The sequence below is a fragment of the Ranitomeya variabilis genome, chromosome 4 (assembly GCF_051348905.1).
Source record: "Ranitomeya variabilis isolate aRanVar5 chromosome 4, aRanVar5.hap1, whole genome shotgun sequence".
NCBI lineage: Eukaryota > Metazoa > Chordata > Amphibia > Anura > Dendrobatidae > Ranitomeya > Ranitomeya variabilis.
Genome location: NC_135235.1, coordinates 104,838,710 through 104,864,516, shown reverse-complemented (window position 1 = coordinate 104,864,516; position 25,807 = coordinate 104,838,710). Strand labels below are relative to the sequence as shown.

At 46.9% G+C, this 25,807-nt stretch overlaps 1 protein-coding gene across 1 annotated transcript in view; it reads right to left on the bottom strand.

The window, feature by feature from the left end:
* HELLS (helicase, lymphoid specific) overlaps positions 1 to 25,807 on the bottom strand; it is a 63,157-nt gene that overhangs the window by 11,783 nt on the left and 25,567 nt on the right. The window contains exons 6-16 of the mRNA XM_077259036.1: positions 23,931 to 23,986; positions 23,776 to 23,817; positions 23,472 to 23,696; positions 14,784 to 14,966; positions 12,732 to 12,875; positions 11,062 to 11,258; positions 10,203 to 10,299; positions 3,934 to 4,095; positions 2,054 to 2,199; positions 1,838 to 1,976; positions 123 to 206 (exon numbers count right to left, since the gene is read on the bottom strand). Coding sequence (XP_077115151.1) covers positions 123 to 206; positions 1,838 to 1,976; positions 2,054 to 2,199; positions 3,934 to 4,095; positions 10,203 to 10,299; positions 11,062 to 11,258; positions 12,732 to 12,875; positions 14,784 to 14,966; positions 23,472 to 23,696; positions 23,776 to 23,817; positions 23,931 to 23,986 — 1,475 coding nt within the window. The remainder of the gene's footprint in view (positions 1 to 122; positions 207 to 1,837; positions 1,977 to 2,053; positions 2,200 to 3,933; positions 4,096 to 10,202; positions 10,300 to 11,061; positions 11,259 to 12,731; positions 12,876 to 14,783; positions 14,967 to 23,471; positions 23,697 to 23,775; positions 23,818 to 23,930; positions 23,987 to 25,807) is intronic.

Sequence of the window (25,807 nt, the reverse complement as noted above, 5' to 3'; positions counted from 1 at the left end):
CAAGAAAGGAATTAAAGTATAGAAAAGTTCACCAAAGTCTTCAAAAGAAAGACATGGAAGCACTTGTACAAAGTTCATGATAATATCCAAATGCAAAATTAAGTGGGTTTTTCTTTTTTTACCTTGTGTCCTCTTTTCTTCATCTCTGGCAGCATACGATCTAGGACTAAAAACTTTCCTGAATTTTTTATCAAATCTTCATCTATCTGGGGTACAGCAAAAAAACCACATTACTACAAGATTGTTGATAATCCATCATACTGCTTAAGATAAACATTCGTAATTTTTTGTAAGGAATTTATATTTAGAATTGAGAGTCCTCAGTGGTTGATACCTTTTAATGGCTAACTAAGGAATTAACATTTACAATTTCTTAAGATTCATGTGCTCAACAGCATTTATTTAGCTTTAGGGTATGTGCACACGTCCGGATTTCTTGCAGAAATTTCCTGAAGAAAACCGGAAATTTTCTGCAAGAAATCCGCATTTTTTTAGCATTCTGCAAGCGTAATTAGCTTGCAGAATGCTAAAGTTTTCCAAGCGATCTGTAGCATCGCTTGGAAAACTGACTGACAGGTTGGTCACACTTGTCAAACATACTGTTTGACAAGTGTGACCAACTTTTTACTATAGATGCAGCATCTATAGTAAAAGATAGAATGTTTAAAAATAATAAAAAAAATGCTTATACTCACCCAGACGATCTCCTCAGCGGCGTCCGTTCCTCTTCCTATAGCTGGCGTGTGTGCGCAGGACCTTCCATGACGTCGCGGTCATGTGAGCGGTCACATGACCGCTCACGACCAATCACAAGACAGTGACGTCATCACAGGTCCTTCACCGCACACCAGCTATAGGAACCGAAGCGGCAGCATGCAGCGGTGAGGCGGGAACACTGCGGGGGACATCGAAGGTGAGTATAGGACTATTTTTTATTTTAATTCTTTTATTTTTGACCAATTATATGGTGCCCAGTGCGTGGAGGAGAGTCTCCTCTCCTCCACCCTGGGTACCAACCGCACATAATCTGCTTACTTCCCGCATGGTGTGCACAGCCCCGTGCGGGAAGTAAGCAGATCAATGCACTCCTAGGTGTGCGGAATCCCCGCAATTCTGCATTTTTAATGAACATGTTGCGTTTTTGCACAAAAGATGCGGAATACACTGTAAATAATAGGAGGCATATGTTAGCGTTTTTTTTCGCGGTTTTATAGCAAGAAATCCTGACGTGTGCACATAGCCTTAAACCAGGCATGCAACAGGTCATCAAAAACGTTACAAATGCTTTATTTTTGTATTTAACATGTAAAATGCTGCACACTGGCTGCAGCAATGCTAAAACTAGCTACTACATATCCTCTACTCCAGCAGTTGAGAGAGAGCGCGAGAGTCATCGATCATCATGCATACAGGGATTTTTTTAAATAAAATAAACAAAGGTTAATTTGTAATATATAGTGATGAGTGATTATGCTCGGATAACCGAGCATCTTGATCATGCTCAAATAGGTTAGTCCCCGACGCCGCATATTTGCAACTTAAGACACCTGCAAACATGCGAGCATTGACTAACAGCTCATAATATGCAGCAGCAGCGACTAATATTTGAGAATGACCAAGATTGTCGGATAACATTTTAACCGAGCATGTTCGCTCATCACTAAAATATTTACTTACACAAATATACGTACACAGTCTAAGGCTCTGATCTGAAAGTGCATTCACATTCAATGAAAGTGTAAGTAATGCAGTTCCTCATTGAGCGTTTTGGTTACTGCCATCATTTAAGAATGAACTTGTCATGCAATCATGTAAACATTTGAGATTAAAATCTTACCTTAAACTCTTGAGTGAATGGATCAAGAGGATATTCAATCAAATAAGGATGACTGCAGCACTTTCGCAGCACCATCATAGTATTCCTCATATTGAGGTGTACTTCTGCATCCACTGGCATGGCCTCATCTGTTGCATGTCTAGATGAAGAGGATTAGTCATCAATTGGTGGCAAAACAGACCATCACATAAGCACTAAGTTTCCATAGTAGCATACCTTTCTTTTAGGTCTTGCTCAAGTTGCTGTTGCATGTGATTAATAAGCCGGTCAATATCATTTCCAGTGTCCCGTTCACGGTAATCAACAATTTTACGGCTCTTCCTTCTCGCTTTTCCTTTGGAATTTATCACAGGCTCTGTGGACTAAATGCATATTTGTGTCAGACATTCTCCATGCCATCTTTAAAAGAATTAAAAAAAACCCTTGCCCAACTAGTCTTAGGCTGTGTAGGCACATTGCATTTTTATAGCAAAAAAAAAAAAGCATACATATGCATCCTATCACTTAGAATGCATTCTGCAATTTTTGGGCACATGATGCTTTTCTTTCCCCCCGCGGGGGGGGGGAAAAAAAAAAAAAAAAAAAAAAGCATTGCAGTAAAAAAAAGCAGCATGTTCATTAATTTTGGGGTTTCCCGCTATACAATGCATTGGGAAAGCTCCGGAAAAAACACGAAAAAAAAAACAACTAAAAGACACGAAAAAAATGCATGCCTATTTCTTGCAGAAAAGGTCTGGTTTTCTTCAGGAATTTTCTGCAAGAAATCCTGACGTGTGCACATACCCTTAGGCTGTGTGCACACGTTCAGGTTTTTTCGCGATAAAAACGCATACATATGCATCCTATCATTTAGAATACATTCTGCAATTTGTGCACATGATGCGTTTTTTTCCCCACAAAAAAAACGCATCACGGAAAAAAAAAAAAAAAAGGCATGTTCATTAATTTTGCAGATTTTTCGCGTTTTTCCCGCTATTTAATGCATTGGGAAAAAACACAAAAAACAAAATATGAAAAAAAAGCATGCAGATTTCTGGCAGGGATGTCCGGTTTTTGTCAGGAAATTTCTGCAAGAAATCCTGAACGTGTGCACATACTCTTAGAGTTAAAGAAGGCCCTCAACGTGTGGCGACATAAAATAAAGCTAGACAGTACTCGCCCTACCACTGACCAGCATAATCAAGCGCAGTGGCTCTGGCAATGTTGACAGCAAGATTGGTAGTAGCAGTGATGCACGCTATAGCAGTGATGTCCCATATACCTGAAACTGGCAGGGAGCAAAAGCTTGATGAGGTCTGACTCATAATAATCTTGATTTATATAGCGCCAACATATTCCGCAGCGCTTTATAGTTAAATTTCACATCTCTGCCAACATTTGGGGACCAGTTTTTTTTTTTTTTTTTTAAAGCGGGAACATGGTTTAATGTTCTCAAACATTAGTTATCTTTCCCTTTAAAGATGTCTAAAGTTCTGTGCCAACTTCATAACACCATACCATGTCCTAGTGGCAAGCAGCATAACACCCACGGTCTGTGTCCCCCAATGAGGCGAAGGAGAAATACACCTCCCTGCCAAAGAATATGGTCCCTGAGAATCTGCTCGGGGGACTGATAAGTCATCGAGGGCTGTAAATGGCCCTGGGGCCTGAGGTTCCCCACCCCTGCTTTAGAGTATAAAATTACCTCATTTTAACCCCACTTTTATTTACATGGTCTGAGTGATGGCAAATTATAAAATACTGTCTGCCAGCCACTGTATACACAATTGCATAAAGGAAAATTAAGTGAAAAGAAAAGCCACAAACAGGTAAGACTGTAAAAATGCCCTGAACTTAACACTATCTGTATAGAATATTGTTAATTTAGCTGAAAAGGACATTTATGCCACAACAGCCTTTTCTACACCAACCTTTCAAGATATATAAAACCTTATTTTTCCGTCAATGGAAGTGCTTGGTTTTTGCTGGTTGCAATGTACAATATATGGAGGAGGGGGGGGATAAGAAAAAAAAAAAAAAAAAAAAGAAAAAACGACACCACACCATGTAGTTCAAGCAGCTAATAAATTAACTATAAAATAAACAGCATTTAATACCTTGTCCTGTCCCAACATTTTCTCAATGGTCCGGTTTACTATGGCTGTGTAGAAAGTCTCTTGTTTTTTAGTCAGCGGTGCATAAACTACAACCTCCCTTTTCGGAGGGACTTCGAGTGCTACATCACATTTCAGTCTTCTCAAAAGAAAAGGTGTGAGAATCTAAAAAAAAAAAAAAAAAAATACACACAAAACCCAAACATTAGATTTTGGCTCTGAATAAGATTCTCACAAGTCACAAAAACTACTCTACAAAGTTTTAGTATGCAATTTCTAATTTAATTCACAAAAAAGAGGGATTTCTGGTACTTACCGTAAAATCTTTCTTGCAGCCTTCATTGGGGGGGACACAGGACAACCATGGGTGTATGCCGCTGCTGCTAGGAGGATGACACTATGCAAAAAAGGAAAAGGCGTAGCTCCTCCCCGGCAGTATACACCCACCGACAGGCACCAAGCACCTCAGTTAGTGCAAAAAGCAGTAGGAGAAGCGACAAAACTCATAACAGTAAAAGTACCAACTCAACTAGGGTCTCCAGGCCCCAAACACGGTACCAGAACAAACAAGTTGGGAGGGTGCTGTGTCCCCCAATGAAGGCTCCAAGAAAGATTTTACGGTAAGTACCAAAAATCCCTCTTTCTTTATCGCTTCATTGGGGGACACAGGACAACCATGGGACGTCCAAAAGCAGTCCTGGAAAAGGGTGGGTAGAAAGGAAAAGAGAAAAGGTCTCAGGTCGGCCGGTGTGCGACCGCCGCCTGCAGTACCTTCCTACCAAGACCTGCATCGGACGAGGCTTGGGTATGAACCCGATAGAACCTCATAAACGTGTGCAAAGACGACCAGGTTGCGGCCTTGCAAACTTGTAAGGCGGAGGCCTGGTGGCGAACAGCCCAAGAAGCTCCAACAGCTCTGGTGGAGTGAGCTCGCCCCCCCCCCCGGAGGACGTGCCTCATGAACACTGTACGATTCTGAAATTGCCAAGCGAATCCAGTGCGAAATGGTGGATTTAGATGCTTGAAAGCCCTTCCGATGACCCTCAGAAACGGCAAGGAGAGAATCGGATTGACGGAAAGGAGCGGTTCTAGAAAGATGGACCAAATGGCCCTGACCAAGTCAAGCTTGTGAAGGGACTTCTGTAAAGAATGAGCCGGAGAAGGGCAAAATGATGGAAGGACAATGTCTTCGTTGATGTGGAAAGCCGAGACCACCTTGGGAAGGAATTTGGGAACCGGTCGAAGAAAGACCTTATCCTGATGAAGAATCAGGAAAGGGGAACGACATGACAGGGCTGCCAACTCAGAGACCCTCCTGATGGATGTAATGGCAATGAGGAAGGCGACCTTCCAAGAGAGAAGAGAAAAGGGCACGTCATGAAGAGGCTCAAAGGGAGCAGCCTGAAGAGCGCCAAGGACCAGGTTAAGGTCCCAAGGGAGGATGGAAAGGAGGGGCGATATGCACAACTCCCTGTAGAAAAGTCCGAACCTGGTGAATGGCGGAAAGGTCACTCTGGAAGAGGATCGACAGAGCGGACACTTGTCCCTTGAGTGTGCTGAGGGATGAGCCCGAATCGAGACCAGACTGGAGGAAACCGAGAAGATCCGGAAGAGAAAAGGACATTGGAAAAACTTCATTGGTTTCACACCACCGAAAGAACGCTTTCCAGTACCTGTGGTAGATACGGGAAGAAGCTGGTTTTCTGGCTCTGATCATGGTCTGTATGACCTGGGAAGAGAGACCAGAGTTTTTCAAGACTGCGGCCTCAACAGCCATGCCATTAAACTCAGCGACTGAGAACTCTGGTGGTAGAGAGGTCCCTGCGAGAGGAGATCTGGCCGATCTGGGAGTCTCCAAAGAGTGTCCGCGAGCATGTTTACGAGCTTGGCGTACCACAGCCGCCTTGGCCAGTCCGGCGCTATCAGTATGACTGGAATCCCTTCCAACTTGATCTTCTTTACCCCCCTTGGAATCAAGGGGAAGGGTGGGAACAGGTAGGGAAACTGAAACTGGGACCATGGAATTACCAGGGCGTTGTGGCTGACGGCAAGAGGATCCCAGGACCTGGCGACAAACTGAGGGACCCTGTGGTTCATCCGGGACGCCATAAGACCGACGTCTGGCGTACCCCAGCGGAGGCAAATTTGATTGAAGACTGCAGGGGTGGAGAGACCACTCGCCTGCTGCTAGGCCCTGGCGACAGTCGGCTGCCCAGTTTTCGACCCCCGAGATATGAACGGCTGATATGGCCGAAACGTGGCGTTCTGCCCACCGAAGAATCTTTGCCACTTCTGCCATTACTTGGCCGCTGCGGGTCCCGCCCTGGTGGTTTAAGTACACCACGGCCGTGGCGTTGTCCGACTGGACGGGAAGATTCGACAGAAGAGACTGCCAGCGGATTAACGCAAGGAAGATTGCCCTGATCTCCAGAAGGTTGATGGGAAGGAGAGCTTCCTGGGTGGTCCAACGGCCCTGAGCCATGTGTTCTCGGAAGACTGCTCCCCACCCGGGAAGGCTGGCATCGGTGGTGATGACCTGCCACTGAAGGGTGAGAAATGATCTTCCTCTCAGGCGAGAGGAGGACAGCGTCCACCAGGTTAGGGACTGACGGACCTGGAGAGGAAGGTGGACGGGATGGTGCAGGGAGTCCAAGGACCTGTTCCAGGTGGATAGGAGGAATAGTTGGAGGGGGCCGGTGTGGAACTGGGCGAAAGGAACAGCCTCCATGGAGGCCACCATCTTTCCCAGGACTCCCATGCAGAAACGAAGTGACTGAGGGGCTGGGCGTTTGAGAAGGCGGACCGCCTTGAGGAGTACTGAGAACTTGTCCTCTGGGAGGAAGACCTGAGCTAAGTTCGTGTCGAACACCATGCCCAGGAAGGACAGTCGTTGGGACGTGTCGAACACCGTGCCCAGGAAGGACAGTCGTTGGGACGGAATCAGAGGACTTGGTCCGGTTGATAATCCAGCCGAGACGGGTCAGGGTGTCCAGGGAGACCTGGAGACTGTGGGCACAGTCTAGACGAGAGGACCCCTTGATCTACAGATCGTCCAGGTAGGGGATAACGAGGATCCCCCTGGAACGAAGGAGGGCCATGACCGCCGCCATGATTTTGGTGAAGACCATGGGGGCAGACGCTAAGCCAAAGGGGAGAGCCGTGAATTGGTAGTGATTGTCCCCGATCGCAAACCGAAGGAATCTCTGATGCCATATGCAGATGGGGACATAAAGGTACGCATCTTGGATGTCGACCGAGCAGAGGAACTCCCCGGGTTCCATGGCGGCGATCACTGACCGCAGGGATTCCATTCTGAAGTGGCGAGGTCAGACGTGGCAGTTCAGAAGCTTCAAATCCAGGATAGGGCAAAGAGACCCGTCCTTCTTTGGGACTACAAAAAGGTTCGAGTAGAACCCAGAAAAACGTTCTTCGGAAGGAACGGGAACTACGACTCCGGCGGCGGCGACCAGAGACGTTACGGCTTGAAGCAAGCCGGAGTAAATGGGACGGCTGTTTTGGGGGGCGAGAGAGAAAGAAGCAATTTTCCGGGAGGGTAGAAAATTCGATCTTATACCCGGAGGTGATAATCTCTCTGACCCAGGCGTCGCTGATCACTGATAGCCAGGTGTCTTTGAAGAGAAGAAGCCTGCCTCCCACCCTGGAAAGACTCCCAGGTGGGGGCGACCCGTCACTTGGAACAGTATCTGTTGGAACGAGGTCCGGAAGACCTGGGAGGTGGAGCCCTGGATCTCCACATGGGAGCTGGCTTGTAAGAGGGTTTTCTACGTTCACCCGTGGTAGCGGGTCGCTCTTGTTGCGAAGAGGAATCAGGCTGCAAACGGACGAAAGGGGCAAAATGTTTGAGGACCCTTTGGGTTAAAGAAGCGTTTTGGCTTGGACTGGGAGAGAGGTACTCTTGCCCCCAGTCGCGTCTGAGATAATTTGATCCAGACGAGTGCCAAAAAGCCTGGAACCTTGAAACGCCAAGTTGATGAGAGACTTTTTGGAAGTAGCATCTGCATTCCATGCTTTGAGCCAAAGAATGCGGCGAATAGCGACAATGTTGCTGCTTGCCCTGGCTGAACAGGCTGCTGCATCTAAGGAGGCAGTGAGAAGGTATTTCCCTGCGTGGTTAATCTGGTCTGCGAGGTCAGCCAGCTCGGTAGGGGAGGCCGAAGCTAAAATGCCCCAGCGGAGAATCTTGGCCCAGGCAGATATGGCCTTAGCCACCCAGGTGGAAGCAAAGCTGGGGCAGAGGGAAGCATCCGTTGCCTCAAAAGCTGATTTGGCCAGCGCCTCAATTTGTCTGTCCGATACATCCTTAAGCGACGCGCCGTCCGGTAAGGAGAGAACAGTCTGGGAGGAAAGACGGGAGATCGGTGGATCGAGCTTGGGAGATTCAGCCCACTTAGAGAGAAGATCGGCGCTAAAGGGATAGAGCACGTCCAGATGTTTTCTACCCGAAAAACTTTTTTCAGGATGTTCCCAGTGTTTAGACAAGGTAGACTCAAACTAGTCATGGGTAGGAAAGGAGCGAGAGGGACGCTTCACCCGCTTAAAGGAGACAGAGGGGGATCCTTGGGGGAAACCTCATCCTGTTTTATAGTTTGAGGGTTAGCGATATAGCCGAAATAAGACTATCTACGACAGCCTGCATGCTAGGAGCCTGGTCTGAATCGGAGTCAGAACCGGACTGGGAATCCACATCAGACCAAATGTCCTCCTCCGAAGAGGGGAATTGGGAGGAGGAGACCAGCTTGAGCACTGCGAAGGGACCTGGAGAACAAGACGAAGAGCGAGACAGTCCTCTTTCTAGAGCGGCTGGCAGATTTGTCTCCCTGTGGTTCAGGGTCAGGTGCGGCCGACTCGCCATGGAAGACAGTCGGAGCACTGGTGGCTGAAGGAGGCTGTGGAAGACGTTCAAGCGCCTGGACCAGGGACTGAGATACCTTAGTCAAATCAGAGACCGACTGCGAGATAGCAACGGCGCACTCAGGGGGAGGGGGGGCACCCCCATCCAGAGATCCAGAAGCTTCCTGCGGGGCAGACATGACAGGAGGACTGCAGGACTGGCAGAGAGGCGACAATTGGCCTACAGACCACTTTATCTTACAACGAGCACAGGCGTAGTGAGTTATGGTAGGTTTGGTAAGGAAGGCTCCAGAAGAGTTGGACATAAGGATATTCTGCAGCACTATACTACAGAAAAGACTAAAGGGCCTACAGTGGTATGGATAATACAGAGAGAGGGGCCAATATAGCTTTGCAATCCTACCGCACCGCAGAGCAGAGTTGTCCGTGTCCCCCAACGCACGATCACGATGTCTCCTGTGCACGGAGCTGCTGAAGCAGGATGTGCCAGCGGAGAAGAAGGGGCGGTGCTGTACTGAGAGGAATAAGCCAAGGCTTTTGATAGGGCCGCACCGAAAGGGAAGGGCGTGCCCGGGATGTAAAAGCCCCTCTGAGTTGAGGAGGAAAAGAGCGCAGAAAAAGCGTGCCTGAGAAGGGGCGTGGCCTATCTGAGGGGGCATGGCCGGCCGCAGCGGTGAAAGTGAAAGTAAAAAATGGCCGTGACTGTGAAAGCGCTGTACATTTAGACAGGGAAATACTGCTGCGGGGGAGCGGCTGCTGAAGCGCTGGTACCTGCATGTTCCGGTTCCACAGGTAGAGGAAGAGAGGATCGACCAGGGGCCCAATGAGACAGGGGGTCGCTGGAAATAGAATCCTTCGTCCAGAAGACGGCCTCGACCCCAAAACAAGGGGGAGGGTCACTGCTGGTGACCACCGTCTTCCTCTCAGCCCTCTCCGAGGAGAGGGGTGAGGGGGACTGTTTGGCAAGGACCGCCACCATTAAGACCCTGGAGCACCTGGGAGGGTGACGGGGATAATGTCCTGCCGGCGGTCTGAGAGCTGCGATGCGGACAACACCACACTGCTCGCTCAGCCGCCCTCCTGGGGAGGCAGGGTGGAAGATTGCACCCTGAATCCCTGAATGCTGTATCTGAAAAAGAAAAGCCAAAAACGTTAATAAAAAAACCAAAACCTGTAAAGGAATCAAGATTAGCAGCGGATCTGAGGATCCAGGTCCGCCTCCTACAGACACTAAGCACAAACTGAGGTGCTTGGTGCCTGTCGGTGGGTGTATACTGCCGGGGAGGAGCTACGCTTTTTCCTTTTTTGCATAGTGTCAGCCTCCTAGCAGCAGCAGCAGCCTACACCCATGGTTGCCCTGTGTCCCCAAATGAAGCGATAAAGAAATTTATTTTTCTCACCTGATGCAGCATGTGTAAAATGTTCTGTTCTCTTTCCTTGGCCAAAAGGTCTTCAGCGTGCTGCGTTATGCCAGCGATATCAAACCAAGACTCAAAACTAAGGTACAAGAAACAAATAGTCAACATTAGAAATCAATTAGGTACCACTCAATGAATAGGTGATAACTGGTAAATCATTGGGTGTGTCCTGTTAGAAGCAGTGGCAACACTATGGTGCCGAGATTCTATTTTAAAGGGAATCTGTCAGCAAGTATTTAATCTGAGAGCTGCATGATGTAATGGTAGATGCAGATTCCAGTGCTTAAATTACTAACTGGACTGTGTTTTGCTTCTTCAGTAGTTTGCTTCTTCAAATGTTTTAAAATCAGTACGAGATTACAAATACAGGATATGCTGCCTCCTGGTCCAACCACGTCCCCACAACTGAGTGGCAGCTTTCTGTGTTCATTGTATAGTGAGCTGCTGCTATTCAGGTTATACATGGCTCAACATTAGAGCTCTGCTAGATCTGCAGCAAAGTAAACTGCATCATAACTGCTGCACTATAAACCAAGCGATACATCACTGAAATTAGACTGTCCTACAACATTGTTAGATTACATAGCAAAAACCTGCTGACTGATTGCCTCAGGGGACAATCCCATACTCCAATTCAGACAAACCAGGTGTATTTTCGGCCTCCAGGTATGTGTGCCTAAAAATGTATTTTGACTGGGCACCACTGGGTACATAAGCACCCCAGAAGTGGGCACAAATACATTCTGGACTTTTAATTAGGAGGGAAACTAAGGTTAAGTTTTTTTTTTAAATTTTAAATAAAGTATCATCGCGAGGCTACAGTAATTTTGTAAGGGTTTACCTTTGGAGATCATCAAATACATCGGGCAACAGAAAGTTCAGGAGAGACCACAGTTCTGCCAAATTGTTCTGCAAAGGTGTCCCAGTGAGAAGCAGCTTGTTATCCGACCTAAACTGCTTCAATTCCCTAATGAGACGACAGTTCATATTTTTGATCCTATGTCCTTCATCCAAAATCATATACTTCCAGGGTTTATGCTGTAGAGAAAAAAATATATAAATATCCACAAAGTTAGAACACTCTTACCAACATTAGACATACTGGCGTGTTTGCAGATGAGCCCACAGATGCTTGCATGTACATTACAGTCAGCATCTAATAGCGGAGGTCCAATTGCTGCTGTTAACCTCCTTAAAGGGAACCCTTCACCCCCTCAGGCGTTTGTAACTAAAAGCCACCTTGTGCAGCACAAATGCTGCATTCTGACAAGGTGACTCTTTGATTTTTTCAGCGTGTGCAGGCATCATAACTCTTATAAAATGAGCCCCCTCTTACCCTGAATCCGCCAGGGAGGCAGGTCTTGCCTTCCTAATCAGATGCAGAACAGCCGTCGCTTCGGGCCTGTGCGCGCCGCCTCCTCTTGCTTCATTATCGTCCCCGGCGCATTAAGTTTTTTTTTCGGGCGTGCACAGTTGCACTGCCCTTTGTACTTACAGCGCAGGCGCCAGGGACGATAATGAAGCAAGAGGAGGCGGCGCCCGGCGCGCACAGGCCCGGAGTGACGACCCGCCTCCCTGGCGGATTCAGGGTATGAGGGGGCCCATTTTATAAGTGATTATTTCAGCGTGTGCAGGCATCATAACTAAAAGTCACCTTGTCAGAATGCAGCATTTGTGCTGCACAAGGTGGCTTTTAGTTACAAACACCTGGGGGGGGGGGGGGGTTGACAGGTTCCCTTTAAATGCTGTCAATGGCTAGGGAAGCACACCGTTCTATGCAACATTTAAGGGTATCTGCTGAAAACCCTGTGCCAGTCATGTTGGCAAGTCACAGTCAATGTTCCAATACTGTGGAATTGTATTATAAAAGAACATGGGATCAGATGAGTGCACGTTAAAGTACACAAACTAACAAAAGTCAGGAAAGAATGCTTAACTAAATAAAAAAAATATAATATACTATTAACATTTAAATAAAATGCTAAGTGAATGAACAAAATAGAAGTTTAAACCAAAAATTGCAATAGCACTTTTCCCCCCCAAACAGAATACCAAGCTGCATAAAACATTGCACTTGCTGCCTGGGCATAGAGAATCTTTATGCCCAAAGCTAAATGAATATACTGTAGTTAAAATAAAGTTATCCTCTACAACAGATGCATAGAATCCTGCATGTAACACAAAAAAACTTACACCTACACATGCATTAATGTGAGATGAATTGTTCCTAGATCTGTAAGAATGTAGAGATGATTCACTGAAGGATTAGCTGAGTGGGGAATAACCTGTCAGACCTCGATCAGTGATGCCTTTGGAGTTTAGTGCTCCGGCTCATGCACCAATTTGAGACACTGCCCAAATTTAAAAAAAACAAAACTCATGAATGTCCACTGGAAAGAAAAAGGAAAATTGCTCTAAGGAAGGGGTAAACTTAATTTTGGGGGAAATAGAAATTTTTTTTTAAAACAAACCCACCCTTATCTGAAAAATACAGTATTTGTGTAAACATACCTGTAAAATACGTCGATCATTCATTGCAATCTCAAATGAAGTAATTACAACAGGATGAACTTGCAAGGTTCCTTCTCGTTTGCCAATTCTTTTTGAAAGTGCCAGGCGTTCCTGTGGAGTGCCGTGATACAAAATAACCGAAATCTGAAAGGGGAAAGAACAAATATAATTATAGAACACGTTGCCACAAGTACTTTCACAACATAAGCTTTATTTATTAATCCATCCCAGTAGAGGGAAGGAGAATAAAATAAAAGCCTACAACCAAACTATATAGTTTAGTGAAAAGGCAGTCATCTGGATTTTATACAAATGGATGTCATTAAGGCGCCTTTTTATAGACATGCCAAGTCCTTACTTTCAGTGTGGAAATGTTGCAGTTTTAGTGAAATCCTTAGATGAAATTGATGCTAACAAGCTGCAAGTGCAGTGGGCAGGCCTTGTGCTTGCAGCACATTACCATACAATTTTATCTATGGATTTCTTTAACAGCAAATTGATTTTTAAAGAAAAAAAACAAACAAACAGACATTGAAAAAGAAAGTAGCCAAGCTTACTAACAGGTCAAAACTAATGCAGCCAGGCCCATTAATGTTGTCTTTGTAAGCTAGGGCGCCTGTCCCTGTGGGGTGCACTTACATAGTGCTGGGCAACCCACATGATCCTGTAGTATGGGGGTCACTAACTGGTTGTAAGCCGGAAACTGCACTATGTGTGACCACCGTTCATACAAGACTAATCCATGTACAGTTAATACTAGGTTACCACCCACGCCACAAATTGGTACATGTGCGAGTGGCTATTTCAGCAGTATTTTGCACCAGTGTTGCCTCTGCTTTCTATCAAGGGTTCTGCTGCATCCCGTAAATGCATTGGATTCCTGTTAGTTAAAAATGGATTTCTACAAGAAAGTAAATGATTTTTATCATTCAAACATCATTGCATGCATGCCATTTGTATGGGGTATAAAATCCTGATGACTGGTTCTCTTTAACCCCTTCACGCTGCAGTTCTTTTCCGTTTGTTTTTCGCTCCCCTTCTTCCCAGAGTCATATCTTATTTTTACGTCAATAAGGCCACGTGAGGGTTTGATTTTTGCGGGACAATTTGTAATTTTAACATTGTGTAGTTTGGAAAAAAATCCAAGTGCAGTGAAATTGCAAAAAAGTGCAATTCCACAACTTACCAAGTTCATTAAATTCAAAAACTGACCTGCCATTAGGATTCTCCAGGTCATTACAAGTTCGTAGATACCAAACATTCAGTTTTTTTTTTAAATAAACAGTAAATAAAAATTCCAAAGAATGCTAAAAAAATAAATAAAAATTACGTCATTTTCTGAGCGTCTATTTTCGAGATCCGCAGTTAGGTGAGGGCTTATTTTTTGTGTGCTGCGCTGACTTAATACCATTTTGGTGTGGATATGATCTTTTGATCGCCCGTTATTGCATTTTAGTGCAATGTTGCGGTGACCAAAAACGTAATTCTGGTGTTTTGACTTTCAGTATGTCATTTACCGATTGGATTCTTTTTATAGCTTAATAGATCGATTCTTAAAGCGGCGATGCTAAATGTGTATTTTTTTGTTTTACTTTGAATAAGGGGGGGTGATTTGAACCTTATATTTTTTAAATAATTTAACAACTTTTTTTTACTTTTCACTTGCTTCAATAGTCTTCATGGGAGACTAGAAGATGCGATAACCCAATCGCCTGTGCTACACGCAGGCAATGATCAGATCGCTTGTGCGTAGCAGAAATGCTCACTTGCTATGACAACCATAGAGGTCTTCTGGAGACCTCTGGTTGTCATGCCGACCCACGATCATGTGACAGGGTCACCGATGGGCGGAATTAGTGACGCGCTTCAGGCACGATCACACTGAATGCCGCTGTCAGATTGACAGCGGCATTTAAAGGGTTAGGGGCACATGTCAGCTGTAACGAATCCTAAAGATAGCCATCGTTATGCATACATTTAATGGGGTTGTCTAGGACTTGCATTAAAATAGATGCATCAGGCAACTTGAAAACCAACCTCGTCAGTGCTTACCTCAGGACAAAACCGTTTAAATTCAGACAACCAATTCGGTAAGGTAGATAGAGGTCCACAAACAAAAAACGGCCCTTGGACACCTCTCTCAATCATCATGGCTATAATGGCAATACATTGGACAGTCTTTCCTAAACCCATTTCATCAGCCAATATGCCATTGATCCCATTCTCCCACAGCATCTGTGGAAAAGTATACGAGATTAGATATTGTATATAATTAAAATTCTTAAGACTTATTACAGGCAGTCACGTTTTATACTGCCTCAATACAAGGGCAGCATAAAAATGTTGGTTGGTAGAGACCATGATCGTAGTACAGTATTACATGCAGTAATTGTAATTTAAAGGGAACCTGTCACCCCGTTTTTTCGATAGGAGATAAAAAATATGGTTCAATAGGGCCCCCCCCCCCATTCCCCACCTTTGCTGCCAAAATACCTTCGTAATCTCAGTTTTTGTATGTCAATCTCCCCGGTCCGATGGGCAGGGCCTAATCGACTATTCTCCCCACCTCCGGCTTTGCTTTACGAATCTTTCCTGCTGTTGCGTAGTTTTCTGTGCATTCCAGTGGCGTCTCACGCGTGCGCAGCATTGTTTTGCCCAGTGGCAAAGCATACAACTCGTTATTGCGCATGCGCCGGCATTTTCTTTGACGTTTTGTGCCCCGGAAGTCTTTCTATGCTTCCAGGGCACAGAGCATAGGGTCAAAAGCCAGCGCAATAATGATTTCGTGCTTTGCCCAGTTGGTCAAAGCATACTGCGCAGGCGCTAGAGGCTAATTGAATGCGCAATCGCAGAAACTGACTGGGATCTATGGTATTCACAGATCGTTACGTCTGACACGCTGACGAACGGGGGGAGAGACAGTGATTAGGCCACGCCCATCAGACCAACCGGGGTGATTGACATACAAAAACGGAGAGATTACTAAGGTATTTTGGCAGCAAAGGTGGGGAATTGGAGGATATGAAACGTACTGATGTAAAGATAAAAATATGGTTCAATAGGGCCTGAGCATCTCATATCGAAAAAAACGGGGTGACAGGTTCCCTTTAAGAATAGAAACCATGCAGCAGTATTTTTTCTTGATGGGAATGGTGTTTATTTAGATGAACAGCCACCAATTTAATACAAGAATGATCCGAGCAGGGAACCTCTAAATACATCATTGCAAAAAGGAGATTTGTGTACTCACCGTAAAATCTTAGCCTCTAATTGGGGGACACAGGACCATAGGTGTTATGCTGCTGTCCACTAGGAGGCGACACTATGCATAATCTGAAAAAGATTAACCGTGGCTCCTCCTCTGCAGTATACACCACTGGACAGAGTCAGCCTTCTCCAGTTTTGTGCAAAAGCAGGAGGAACGTAACATGAATAACAGACATGCCTATAAGAAGGCCACTATGTACGAGCTGAAAGAATAATATGAGAACTCAACAGTAACAACGGCCCGAAAAAGGCAACAGAGTGGGAGCTGTGTCCCCAAATTAGAGGCTAAGAGAAAGATTTTACCGTGAGTACACAAAAATCTCCTTTACTCTTTTGCCTCATTGGGGGACACAGGACCATGGGACGTCCCAAAGCAGTCCCTGGGTGGGAAGCAATGGACGAATATTGTGCAGACAGGCCCCTATACTTGGGGCACCACCGCCTGCAGGACAAATCTACCCAGGCTCGCTTCTGCTGAGGACTGAGCATGAACCCTGTAGTGTTTAGTAAATGAGTGTGGGCTAGTCCAAGTGGCCGCCTTAGGCTACTTTCACACTAGCGTCGGGCTCGGCCCGACGCTAGCGTTGTCCCCGCCGCACAACGGGGGCAGCGGATGCATTTTTCCCACGCATCCGCTGCCCCATTGTGAGGTGCGGGGGAAGTGCGGGGAGGTGGGGGCGGAGCTCCGGCCGCGCATGCGCGATCGGAAAAAGCGGACCGTCGGGAGCAAAAAACGTTACATGTAACGTTTTTTTTTCCCGACGGTCCGCTAACACGCCCAAGCGTCGCAAAACGGACGCGACGTTTTGCAATGCGTCGCTAATGTTAGTCTATGACGAAAAAACGTATCCAGCAAGAACTTTTGCTGGATGCGTATTTTCGGCAAAACGACGCATTTGCGACGTATTGCAGTTAACGCTAGTGTGAAACTAGCCTTACACACTTGTTGTGCAGAAGCCTGGAGCCGAATGGCCCAGGAGGCCCCTACCGTCCGTGTAGAGTGCCGTAATATCGGCTGAAAGAATTCTTAAGGCGGTAGGCCTCTTGTATGGTGCATGTGATCTACATGGCAAGGGTAGCTTTGGAAGCTGGCAGACCCTTGCAGCCACCTTCCGGAAGAAGGAAAAGGGATCAGACCTCCGGAAGGACGCAGTCCTAGACACATACGCAATGCCCTGACAAGGCCAGGCGCATCAGAGCCTTCCTCACTCTATGAACCGGGACCGGACTAAGGGAAGGCAGAGAAGTTTCCTCATTGACGTGGAAGTTGGACAACCTTCGGAAGAAAGGATGGGACCGTACGGAGAACTACCTTGTCCTGGTGAAAAACAAGGAAGGGCTGTCTGCAGGAGAGTGCTGTCAGTTCAGACACCCTGCGTAGCGAGGAGATTGCCACCAGGAAAAAAAACACCACATTCTGGGAGAGAAGGTGGAGCGGGACCTCCTTAAGGGGTTCGAAGGGTGGTTCCTGCAATGCTGTCAGGACCAGGTTGAGGTCCCATGTTTCTAGTGGTTGTAGGGGGGAACCAGTCGGGAAAACCTCCTGAAAAGTCCTTACTCGCAGCTTGGTAGCAATGCACCTTTGAAGGAAAAAAAAAAAAAAAAAAGCACTGAGGCTGACACCTGGCTCTTAGGCAAGCACAGGGACAGCCTGGCCTCCAGACCCGATTGGAGAAAAACCAGGTAGTTTGGGGAGGGAAGAAGGGATAGGGGTCTGGCTGTGAGATTCGCACCAGGTAAAGAGAACTTTCCAGGTACGGTCATAGATCTTGGCAGAGGCTGGCTACCGTGCCCTGATCATGGTCCTAATGACGTCCGTCGAGAGCCCTGCCTGGGTTAGAACCCAGGTTTCAAGGGCCACACCGTCAAATTGAGAGCCCCTGAGTTCTGGTGGTAGAACGGGTCTTGTGATAGAAGATCCGGGCAGTCAAGGAGGCACCAGGGGGCGTCTGCTGAATGTTGTATGACGGCGTACCATGTACGTCTGGGCCAGACCGGTGCGATTAAAATGGTTGGAACTCCATCTTGCTTGATCTTCCTCACCACTCTGGATAACAGGGGGAGAGGTGGAAAAATGTACAGAAGCTGGAACTGGGTCCAGTCCTGAACCAGAGCGTCTGCTCCGAGCGACCGTGGATCGTGTTCTGGCCATGAAGTTGGAGACCTTGGCATTGAAATGGGATGCCATTAGGTACACATCTGGGGTCACCCAGAGATGGCAGATCTGGCGAAAAATTTCAGGATGGAGAGACCACTCTCCCGAATCTATTCTTGTCATCTGAGGAAGTCTGCTTCCCAGTTGTCCACACCCAGAATGTGGACCACCGAGAGAACCGAGCCTGTGTCCTCCACCCAGTGGAGGATGTGTGACACTTCTCTCGCATCGCCTGGGTACTGCGGGTCCCCCCTTGGTGATTCACATATGCCACAGTTGTGGCATTGTCCGATTGTATTCTGATGTGAGAGGCTGCCAGTAAATGATGGAAGGCCCTCAATGCCAGGAGGATGGCACAAATTTCCAGGATGATGGGCATGGTCGCTTCCACTGGGGACCACTTGCCCTGTGGTGTAGGTGCACTGCACCCCAACATGTCAGGCTCGCATCGGTGGTCAGAACCTTTCATTGACCTGTGAGAAAGGATTTCCCCTTTGCTAGCGAGGTTGGCTTGAGGAACCAGTGCAGGGACCTCCTGGTTGATGACATTAGCTGGCATTCCCTGTCGAGAGAAAAAGGAATTCCTATCCCAGGACTTGAGAATGGCTAGTTGGAGAGGCCTGAGGTGAAACTGGGCAAATGGGACCGCTTCTATTGCTGCCCCCATCCTGCCGAGGACTCATGGCAAACCGGACAGATCGAGGGGGTTTGCGGAGGAGGATGCGAACTCCTAGGCGGAGAGCCAGTGCCTTGTCCCTGGGAAAGAGCACTAGACCCCTGGAGGTGTTGTATAGCATTCCCAGGAAGGTCAGAGACTGACTCAGGTTTGGTGATGACCTTTGTAGGTTGACTAACCAGTCCATGCGACTCAGTGTTGGTTGTGATTGAGATGCTGAGCTCGCAGTCCTTGAAGGTAGGAGCCTTGATGAGTAGATCGTCCAGGTATGGAACGACTACTATGCCTCTAGAGTGCAGGACGTCCATGGTGGCTGCCATGACCTTGGTAAAAACTCAGAGCCGTGGCGAGTCCGAACGGGAGAGCCACGAACTGGTAGTGGTCCTGGTCGATTGCGAAACTGAGAAATCTGATGGGCAGGTGCAATCGGTATATGCAGGTATGCATCTTGTATATTTATGAAGGCGAGATATTCTCCCTTCTCCATGGACACAATGATGGACCGAAGGGACTCCAGCGGAAGTGACGAACCCATACGTATTTGTTGAGTTGTTTTAGGTCCAGTATGGGCCGTACTCTGCCTCCTTTCTTGGGGACTATGAATAGTTTGGAGTAGAACCTTCGGAAGCGCCCAGTCGCGGGAATCAGTACTATGACTCCTGCTTGAAGAAGCGAGGAAACCGCTTGGTGGAAGGCACGAGCCTTGGCTGGCGGTTTTGGGGGAACAGAGGAAGAATCGGTTCGGTGGGTTGGAAGTTGAACACTATCTTGTATCCGGAAGTCACTAGTTCCCTGACCCACCTGTCTTCTGTAGTAGGCATCCAGACTTGCTGAAAGAGCAAAGTCGCCTACGGGTGGGATGTCTTCCGGGGTCCGTGAGTCATGAGGAGGAAAAAGTCTGAGGTTTTCCTCCTTTGGGCTATGACTGGCCTGCTGTTAACTTCCAGGTCTTGTCCGACCTTTGCGTCAACCGTGAATTGTCCCTGTGTGGGGAACGGTTACGATTTTGTGCTGGACGCGAGACGGACCAGCCCGAGGAATTCCGAAAGGATCAGAATCGGGTTTGTTACACTTCTTGTAAGTGCGTATAGGTTTCAGTTGAGGGAGAGAGGTACTCTTACCCCTGGTGGCGTTGGTTATCATTGTGTCCAACTTTTCACCGAAAAGTCACCCACTGAGATATGGGAGGTGTGTGAGGGACTTTGAAGCTGTGTCTGCTTTCCATTCCGCAGCCAGAGGATACGCTGAATCGTGATGGCGTTTGATCCCCGCTACGCCCCTTGCTGAATCCAGAGCTGCATGAAGCATGTAATCTGCTACAACTGCTATTTGAACCGCTTGGTCCGACAGCTCAGGAGCAGATGCTTGGAGGCTAGCTTGTAAATTTTTGGCCCAAGCCAGGATGGCCTTGGCAACCCAAACTGAAGCGAACGGGGGAGCCAGGGAGGCCCCTGCCGCCTCGAAAATTGAACGAGTCATGCGTTCTGCCGGTCTGCTGTGTCCCTGAGGGTTGAGCTATCTGGCAGTGAAAAGAGGGTCTGTGCTGCTAGTCTAGGGACTGGGGGGTCCACTTCGGGTGGATCTGTCCATTCCTTGGTGTCCTTCTGTGGGAAAAGGTACTTTGCCTCCAGATATTTGCGATTAGCGAATTTTTCTCTCAGGCTGTGAGCTGCTTTTTAAGGATCTCTAAACTCTGGGTGGTTAGAGAAAACCTTAGGTGGCTTCAGAGGTCCTTCAAAGGAAATCTTGTGTTCTGGGGCCTCTGGTGGCAGATTAGAAATGTCGAGCACCCGATGGAAGAGATTATGTCCTCAAATAGCACTGTATTGCTAGGGGGGATTGGGATCAGGGACCCCTCAGTTTCCCTGTGAGTCAGGGTCGCAGATGCCTTCCGAATCGTGTATCACTGAGGCGTCCCCTGCTGGGTGAGCTGGGGCAGAGGCCTTCTCTGGTAGGGGATTGCGGAGATCTGTATTGTCTGCCCTGCCCCTGGAAGGGGACGGTCTAGATGACTTGGAACTACGGTGTCTCTCCCTAGAAGGGGATGATCGTGTGCTATGGGATGACGCAGATGGACTTGACCTATGGGTCCGCTTGCGTGTCTAGATGTGGATGTGCCAGGGTCGTTCTGGTCCTGAGTCAAGCTCTCCCTTTGCTGGGTAACGGTCATAGCCGAGGCAAGACTCTGCAGAGCCTGAAGCAATGTGGAGGTTTGTTATCTATAGACTGCGTCAAGGATTGCGACCTCTGAGTGACCCATTCCAGCGTGGCATTAGACACCGAAGCATTGGCAGGGGCTTCTTGGGGCTCTGATGCAGTAGTCTGGATGCAGTGCGTACGTGCTGCCATTGGGGAGAGTGGTCCTGAAGGCTGTGCAGAATGCATAATAGAAGTCCAGCCTGGTTCTCCTGGACCTTGAGCCCAGCATAGTGCACAGATTGCAGAAGGGCTGATTATGCAGAGGACCTTACAGGGGTAGCTATGCAGAGGACCCTATAGGGGAGCCTTATAGGGAATATAGATCCACAGCCGAGTAAAACAACCCAGCTGTGATCTTACCCCATCAGTTTGTCCCTAGGTCCAGCGCCGAAGATCCACAGTCCTGTGCCCCCTGGAGACTGACTGGCCTGGTCCTGCTGACTGGGAGATGCAGGGCTAATCCTTGCAGCAGTAGAAATGGCCGCCGAGGAGAAGAGGTAGGGGGAGAAGGGGACGGAGAGCTGAGAAAAAAAAAGCGGCAAAGCTGTGTAGAAACGCGCCCTTTCTGTCTCGAACCGCCCCCTCTATGACACTGTAGAGTGTCATATTTGTCATCCGGGGCGGGCGGCAGCTTCAGCTAGGCCGAAGCCGCAGCCTAAATTAGGTGTTTGATGCCCAGAAAGGCTCCAGACCGGCGCGGAAGTCTGGAAGGGGGTCGGATCTGAACCGAACACCCCCCCGGATTTAAAAGCAGGATAGCGGTGGGGCTATAAGCGGAAGGGGGCCCTGTGACGAGTCCCCCTGAGGCAGTATAGAGCTGGTGCTGCCGCAGAGACAGGGGCGCAGGGAGCCCTGTGTCTCTATTGTGCCATGCCTGCCTGCACTCCCCACGGCCCCGACAGGAGCCCGCAGCTGGTCTGGGGTCCCTGGATGCAGGCGCAGTGTGCTGGCCCATTGCTGGGAGCTGCAGAGTGCTGCCTGTACAGGCCCTACCTGAGGCGTCTCAACCTAATGCCCCCAGAGGGGGATTAGAGAGGGTGCTGCTGTCGCCTTCAGGGGGCTTTATCCTCGACCTCAACCCAGAAACCAAAAGGAATTGGGGAAGGAGGGGGGTCTCTACTTCGAACCAGCACCCGAGGGACTGGGGAAGGAGCGACATGGGGAAAAAAGCCGTCTCGACTTCAACCGGGCACCCCGTAATAGGGGGCCGAGGAAGGAGCCATGCCAGGAGTCTCACAGTAGACCCACTTTTCTTCATCTGTAATCTGTCGGAAAAAAAAAAACGGAGTAAAAAAAAATAAAATCTTAGGTGTGCCTCCTATGCGACACTAAGCAAAAACTGGAGAAGGCTGACGCCGTCCAGGGGTGTATACTGCAGAGGAGGAGCCACGGTTAATCTTTTTCAAATTATGCATAGTGTCGCCTCCTAGTGGACAGCAACATAACACCCATGGTCCCGTGTCCCCCAATGAGGAGACAGAGTAAAAACAAACAAACACCACTTTCAACCCCTTTGACTTCGTTGTCTGCACTACAGCCGACATGAAAGCAAAGCCTCTGCAAAAGGCAACTCCTTCATTCGCACCAGACTTGTTTTGTTTATAGGGAATTAGCAAGAGAACCTCTTTCATACAAAATTACTTAACCAGTAGTTTTAATTTTTATTTCCTAAATCAGTAGTACACAAACAAGATTACAGAGTTGCTTATTTTTAATCAGAGAAATCTGCGTCTTTTTCTGACAATTTGTCATGATCAAAATTCTCATTTCGGGTGAAAAATCAGTAATGGTAAAGTCTGTCTGCACTAAATACAGAGACAGATTCTCAGCAATAGCAGCTGCCATCTCCTATGTAGTGAGGAGCTAGAGAAGCAGATCTCAAAAAAAAACAAAAAACAACTTTGTAATGTATCTGATGTCTACTAGTGATGAGCGAATATACTCATTACTTGAGATTTCCGAAGCACCCTCGGGGGTCCTCCGAGTATTTTTTAGTGCTCAGATTTAGTTTTCATCGCCGCAGCTGAATGATTTACATCTGTTAGCCAGCTTGATTACATGTGGGGATTCGCTAGCAAGCAGGCAACCCCCACATGTACTTATGCTGTCTAAGAGGTAAATCATTCAGCTGCGGCGATGAAAACAAAATCTCCGAGCACTAAAAAAAAAATATAGTCGGAGGACACTGGAGCGTGCTTGGGAAATCTTGAGTAACGAGTATAGTTGCTCATCACTAATGTCTACCATTGATTTATGAAACAGTAGCTGTCGTTTTATTTAAGAACCAAAGTCCAGAAGCACCGCTGTATAGTCGTTAAGGTGATAAGCATTGTAAGATGTACCCAAACTGACAATTTATATTAGGATAACTGTTTGTTGGGAATTTTGTATCCAAACTGAGAACAGAAAGATAAACACCAAGCTCAAAACATGTGAAAGTTACCCTGAGCCACTCCATGCCTTCAATTTGGTAACACCGCATCACACCACCAGTGAAGTACTTTGGCTGCTGGTAAAGGACTGGTTGACCATCCACTTTCCTAACAGGATCAAAAAGATGTTGTGCAGTCTGTCTCACACTTTGTGACAGTCTATCTTTAATGACAGAGTTGGAATCTCCATTTTGCTCCAATTCTTCAGCAGTGAAATTCCTGGTGGCGAGGACGTCCTGCAGAGTGGCATAAACTGGTTAATATAATACACGTACAGCTGCAAATATTAAGATACCGAATTGTGTGCATACATACTTCAGAGTCTTTCTTGCTTTTTTTGGAGGCAGATATGATGTGCTAACAAAGGAAACCACAAAAGAGACCACACGTGTTGTTACAAGAGCTACACATTTGTTTCATTTTTTTTAGATTTGCACTACTATATATTGAAAACAAAAAAAGTAACTTACTTCTTTGGACATAACATCTGAAATGCTGTAATTTTCCTTAAGTTTTCTCTTCCTTGCTGAAAAAAAAAAATTAAGTTGTGAAATAAGCTGATGTACGGTATATACTGTAATTTTCAATCTCTAGTTCACACATACTTGTCATTAAATACCCATTATATGGATCACGAGGGGGAAAAAAAAAAAAAAAAAAAAAAGAAAACTAAAAAGATTTCTACAAATCCCATCCAATTTCTTGGAACTGTAAGTAAGACACTGCAATTTTTTGCCATGCGAAAACATGCAGTCAAAATCAACCTAAAGCTGGCCAGACCCAGTCAGCTTTAGAGGTACACAACAGGCTGTAAAGCAGAGCATGCTTGTGCTCCTTACCTATGTAATCGGCCATGCTGGGACTGAAGGGTCACGGGTAACCTACACAATGAGATTCAGGCCATGTTCACACATTGTGTTTTTGACCCCAAGGCAAAAACCTGCTCTTGGCAGTAACAAGCTTGCTGCAATAAAGCAGGTTTTGCTGCGTTTGTGTCATGGTGCAATTGTCTCTTTTGCAAGCTGGTAAAATTTAGGGCAAAAAAACTAAACACACCACAATTGATTCTACGTCAGCAGGTTTTGGCACCGAAAACCGATACCTGGGTTTTAGTGTTTTTTTTGTACCACCCAGACAAGCTGTGTGCAAGAGATTTCTGAAATCTCAGACTTTGCTTGTACTGTAAAATGCAGAGGAAAATTTCCATTTAAAGAAAAAAAAAAAAAAGAAAAACCCCACGTTAACATAGCCTTACACTAAAGAAAGAAAAATCCTATTCCTTAAAAGGGGATTTTTAATAAGTGGCAAATTGCAAAATAGTTTTTTCACAAGTATTTTGCTTTTGTTTACATTTATAAACTTGATATAACCAGTTTAAGTTTATTCTTTAACCCCTTCCCGACATGTGACGGTATAGTACGTCACATGTCGGGACCCCCGCTTTGATGTGCGCTCCGGCGGTGAGCGCACATCAAAGCCGGGACATGTCAGCTGTTTTGAACAGCTGACATGTGCCCGCAATAGGCGCGAGCAGAATCGCGATCTGCGCGCGCCTATTAACTAGTTAAATGCCGCTGTCAAACGCAGACAGCGGCATTTAACTACCGCATCCGGCCGTGCGGCCGGATATGAGCGCATCGCCGACCCCCGTCACATGATCGGGGGTCGGCGATGCTCCTCCATTGTAACCATAGAGGTCCTTGAGACCTCTATGGTTACTGATTGCCGGTGGCTGTGAGCGCCCCCCTGTGGTCGGCGCTCACAGCACACCTGCAAATCTGCTGTGTAGCAGCGATCTTATGATCACTGCTGCATAGCAGAGCCGATCGGGCTGTGCCTGCTTCTAGCCTCCCATGGAGGCTATAGAAGCATGGCAAAAGTAAAAAAAAAAAAGTTTTTAAAAATGTGAAAAAAATAAAAATATAAAAGTTTAAATCACCCCCCTTTCGCCCCAATCAAAATAAATCAATTAAAAAAAACCCCAACCTACACGTATTTGGTATCGCCGCGTTCAGAATCGCCCGATCAATAAAAAAAAAAAAAAAGCATTAACCTGATCGCTAAATGGCGTAATGAGAAAAAAATTCGAAACGCCAGATTTACGTTTTTTTGGTCGCCACGACATTGCATTAAAATGCAATAACGGGCGATCAAAAGAACGTATCTGCACCAAAATGCTATCATTAAAAACGCCAGCTCGGCACGCAAAAAATAAGCCCTCACCTGACCCCAGATCACGAAAAATGGAGACGCTACGAGTATCGGAAAATGGCGCAATTTTGTTTTGTTTTTTGCAAAGTTTGGAATTTTTTTTCACCACTTAGGTGAAAAATAACCTAGTCATGTT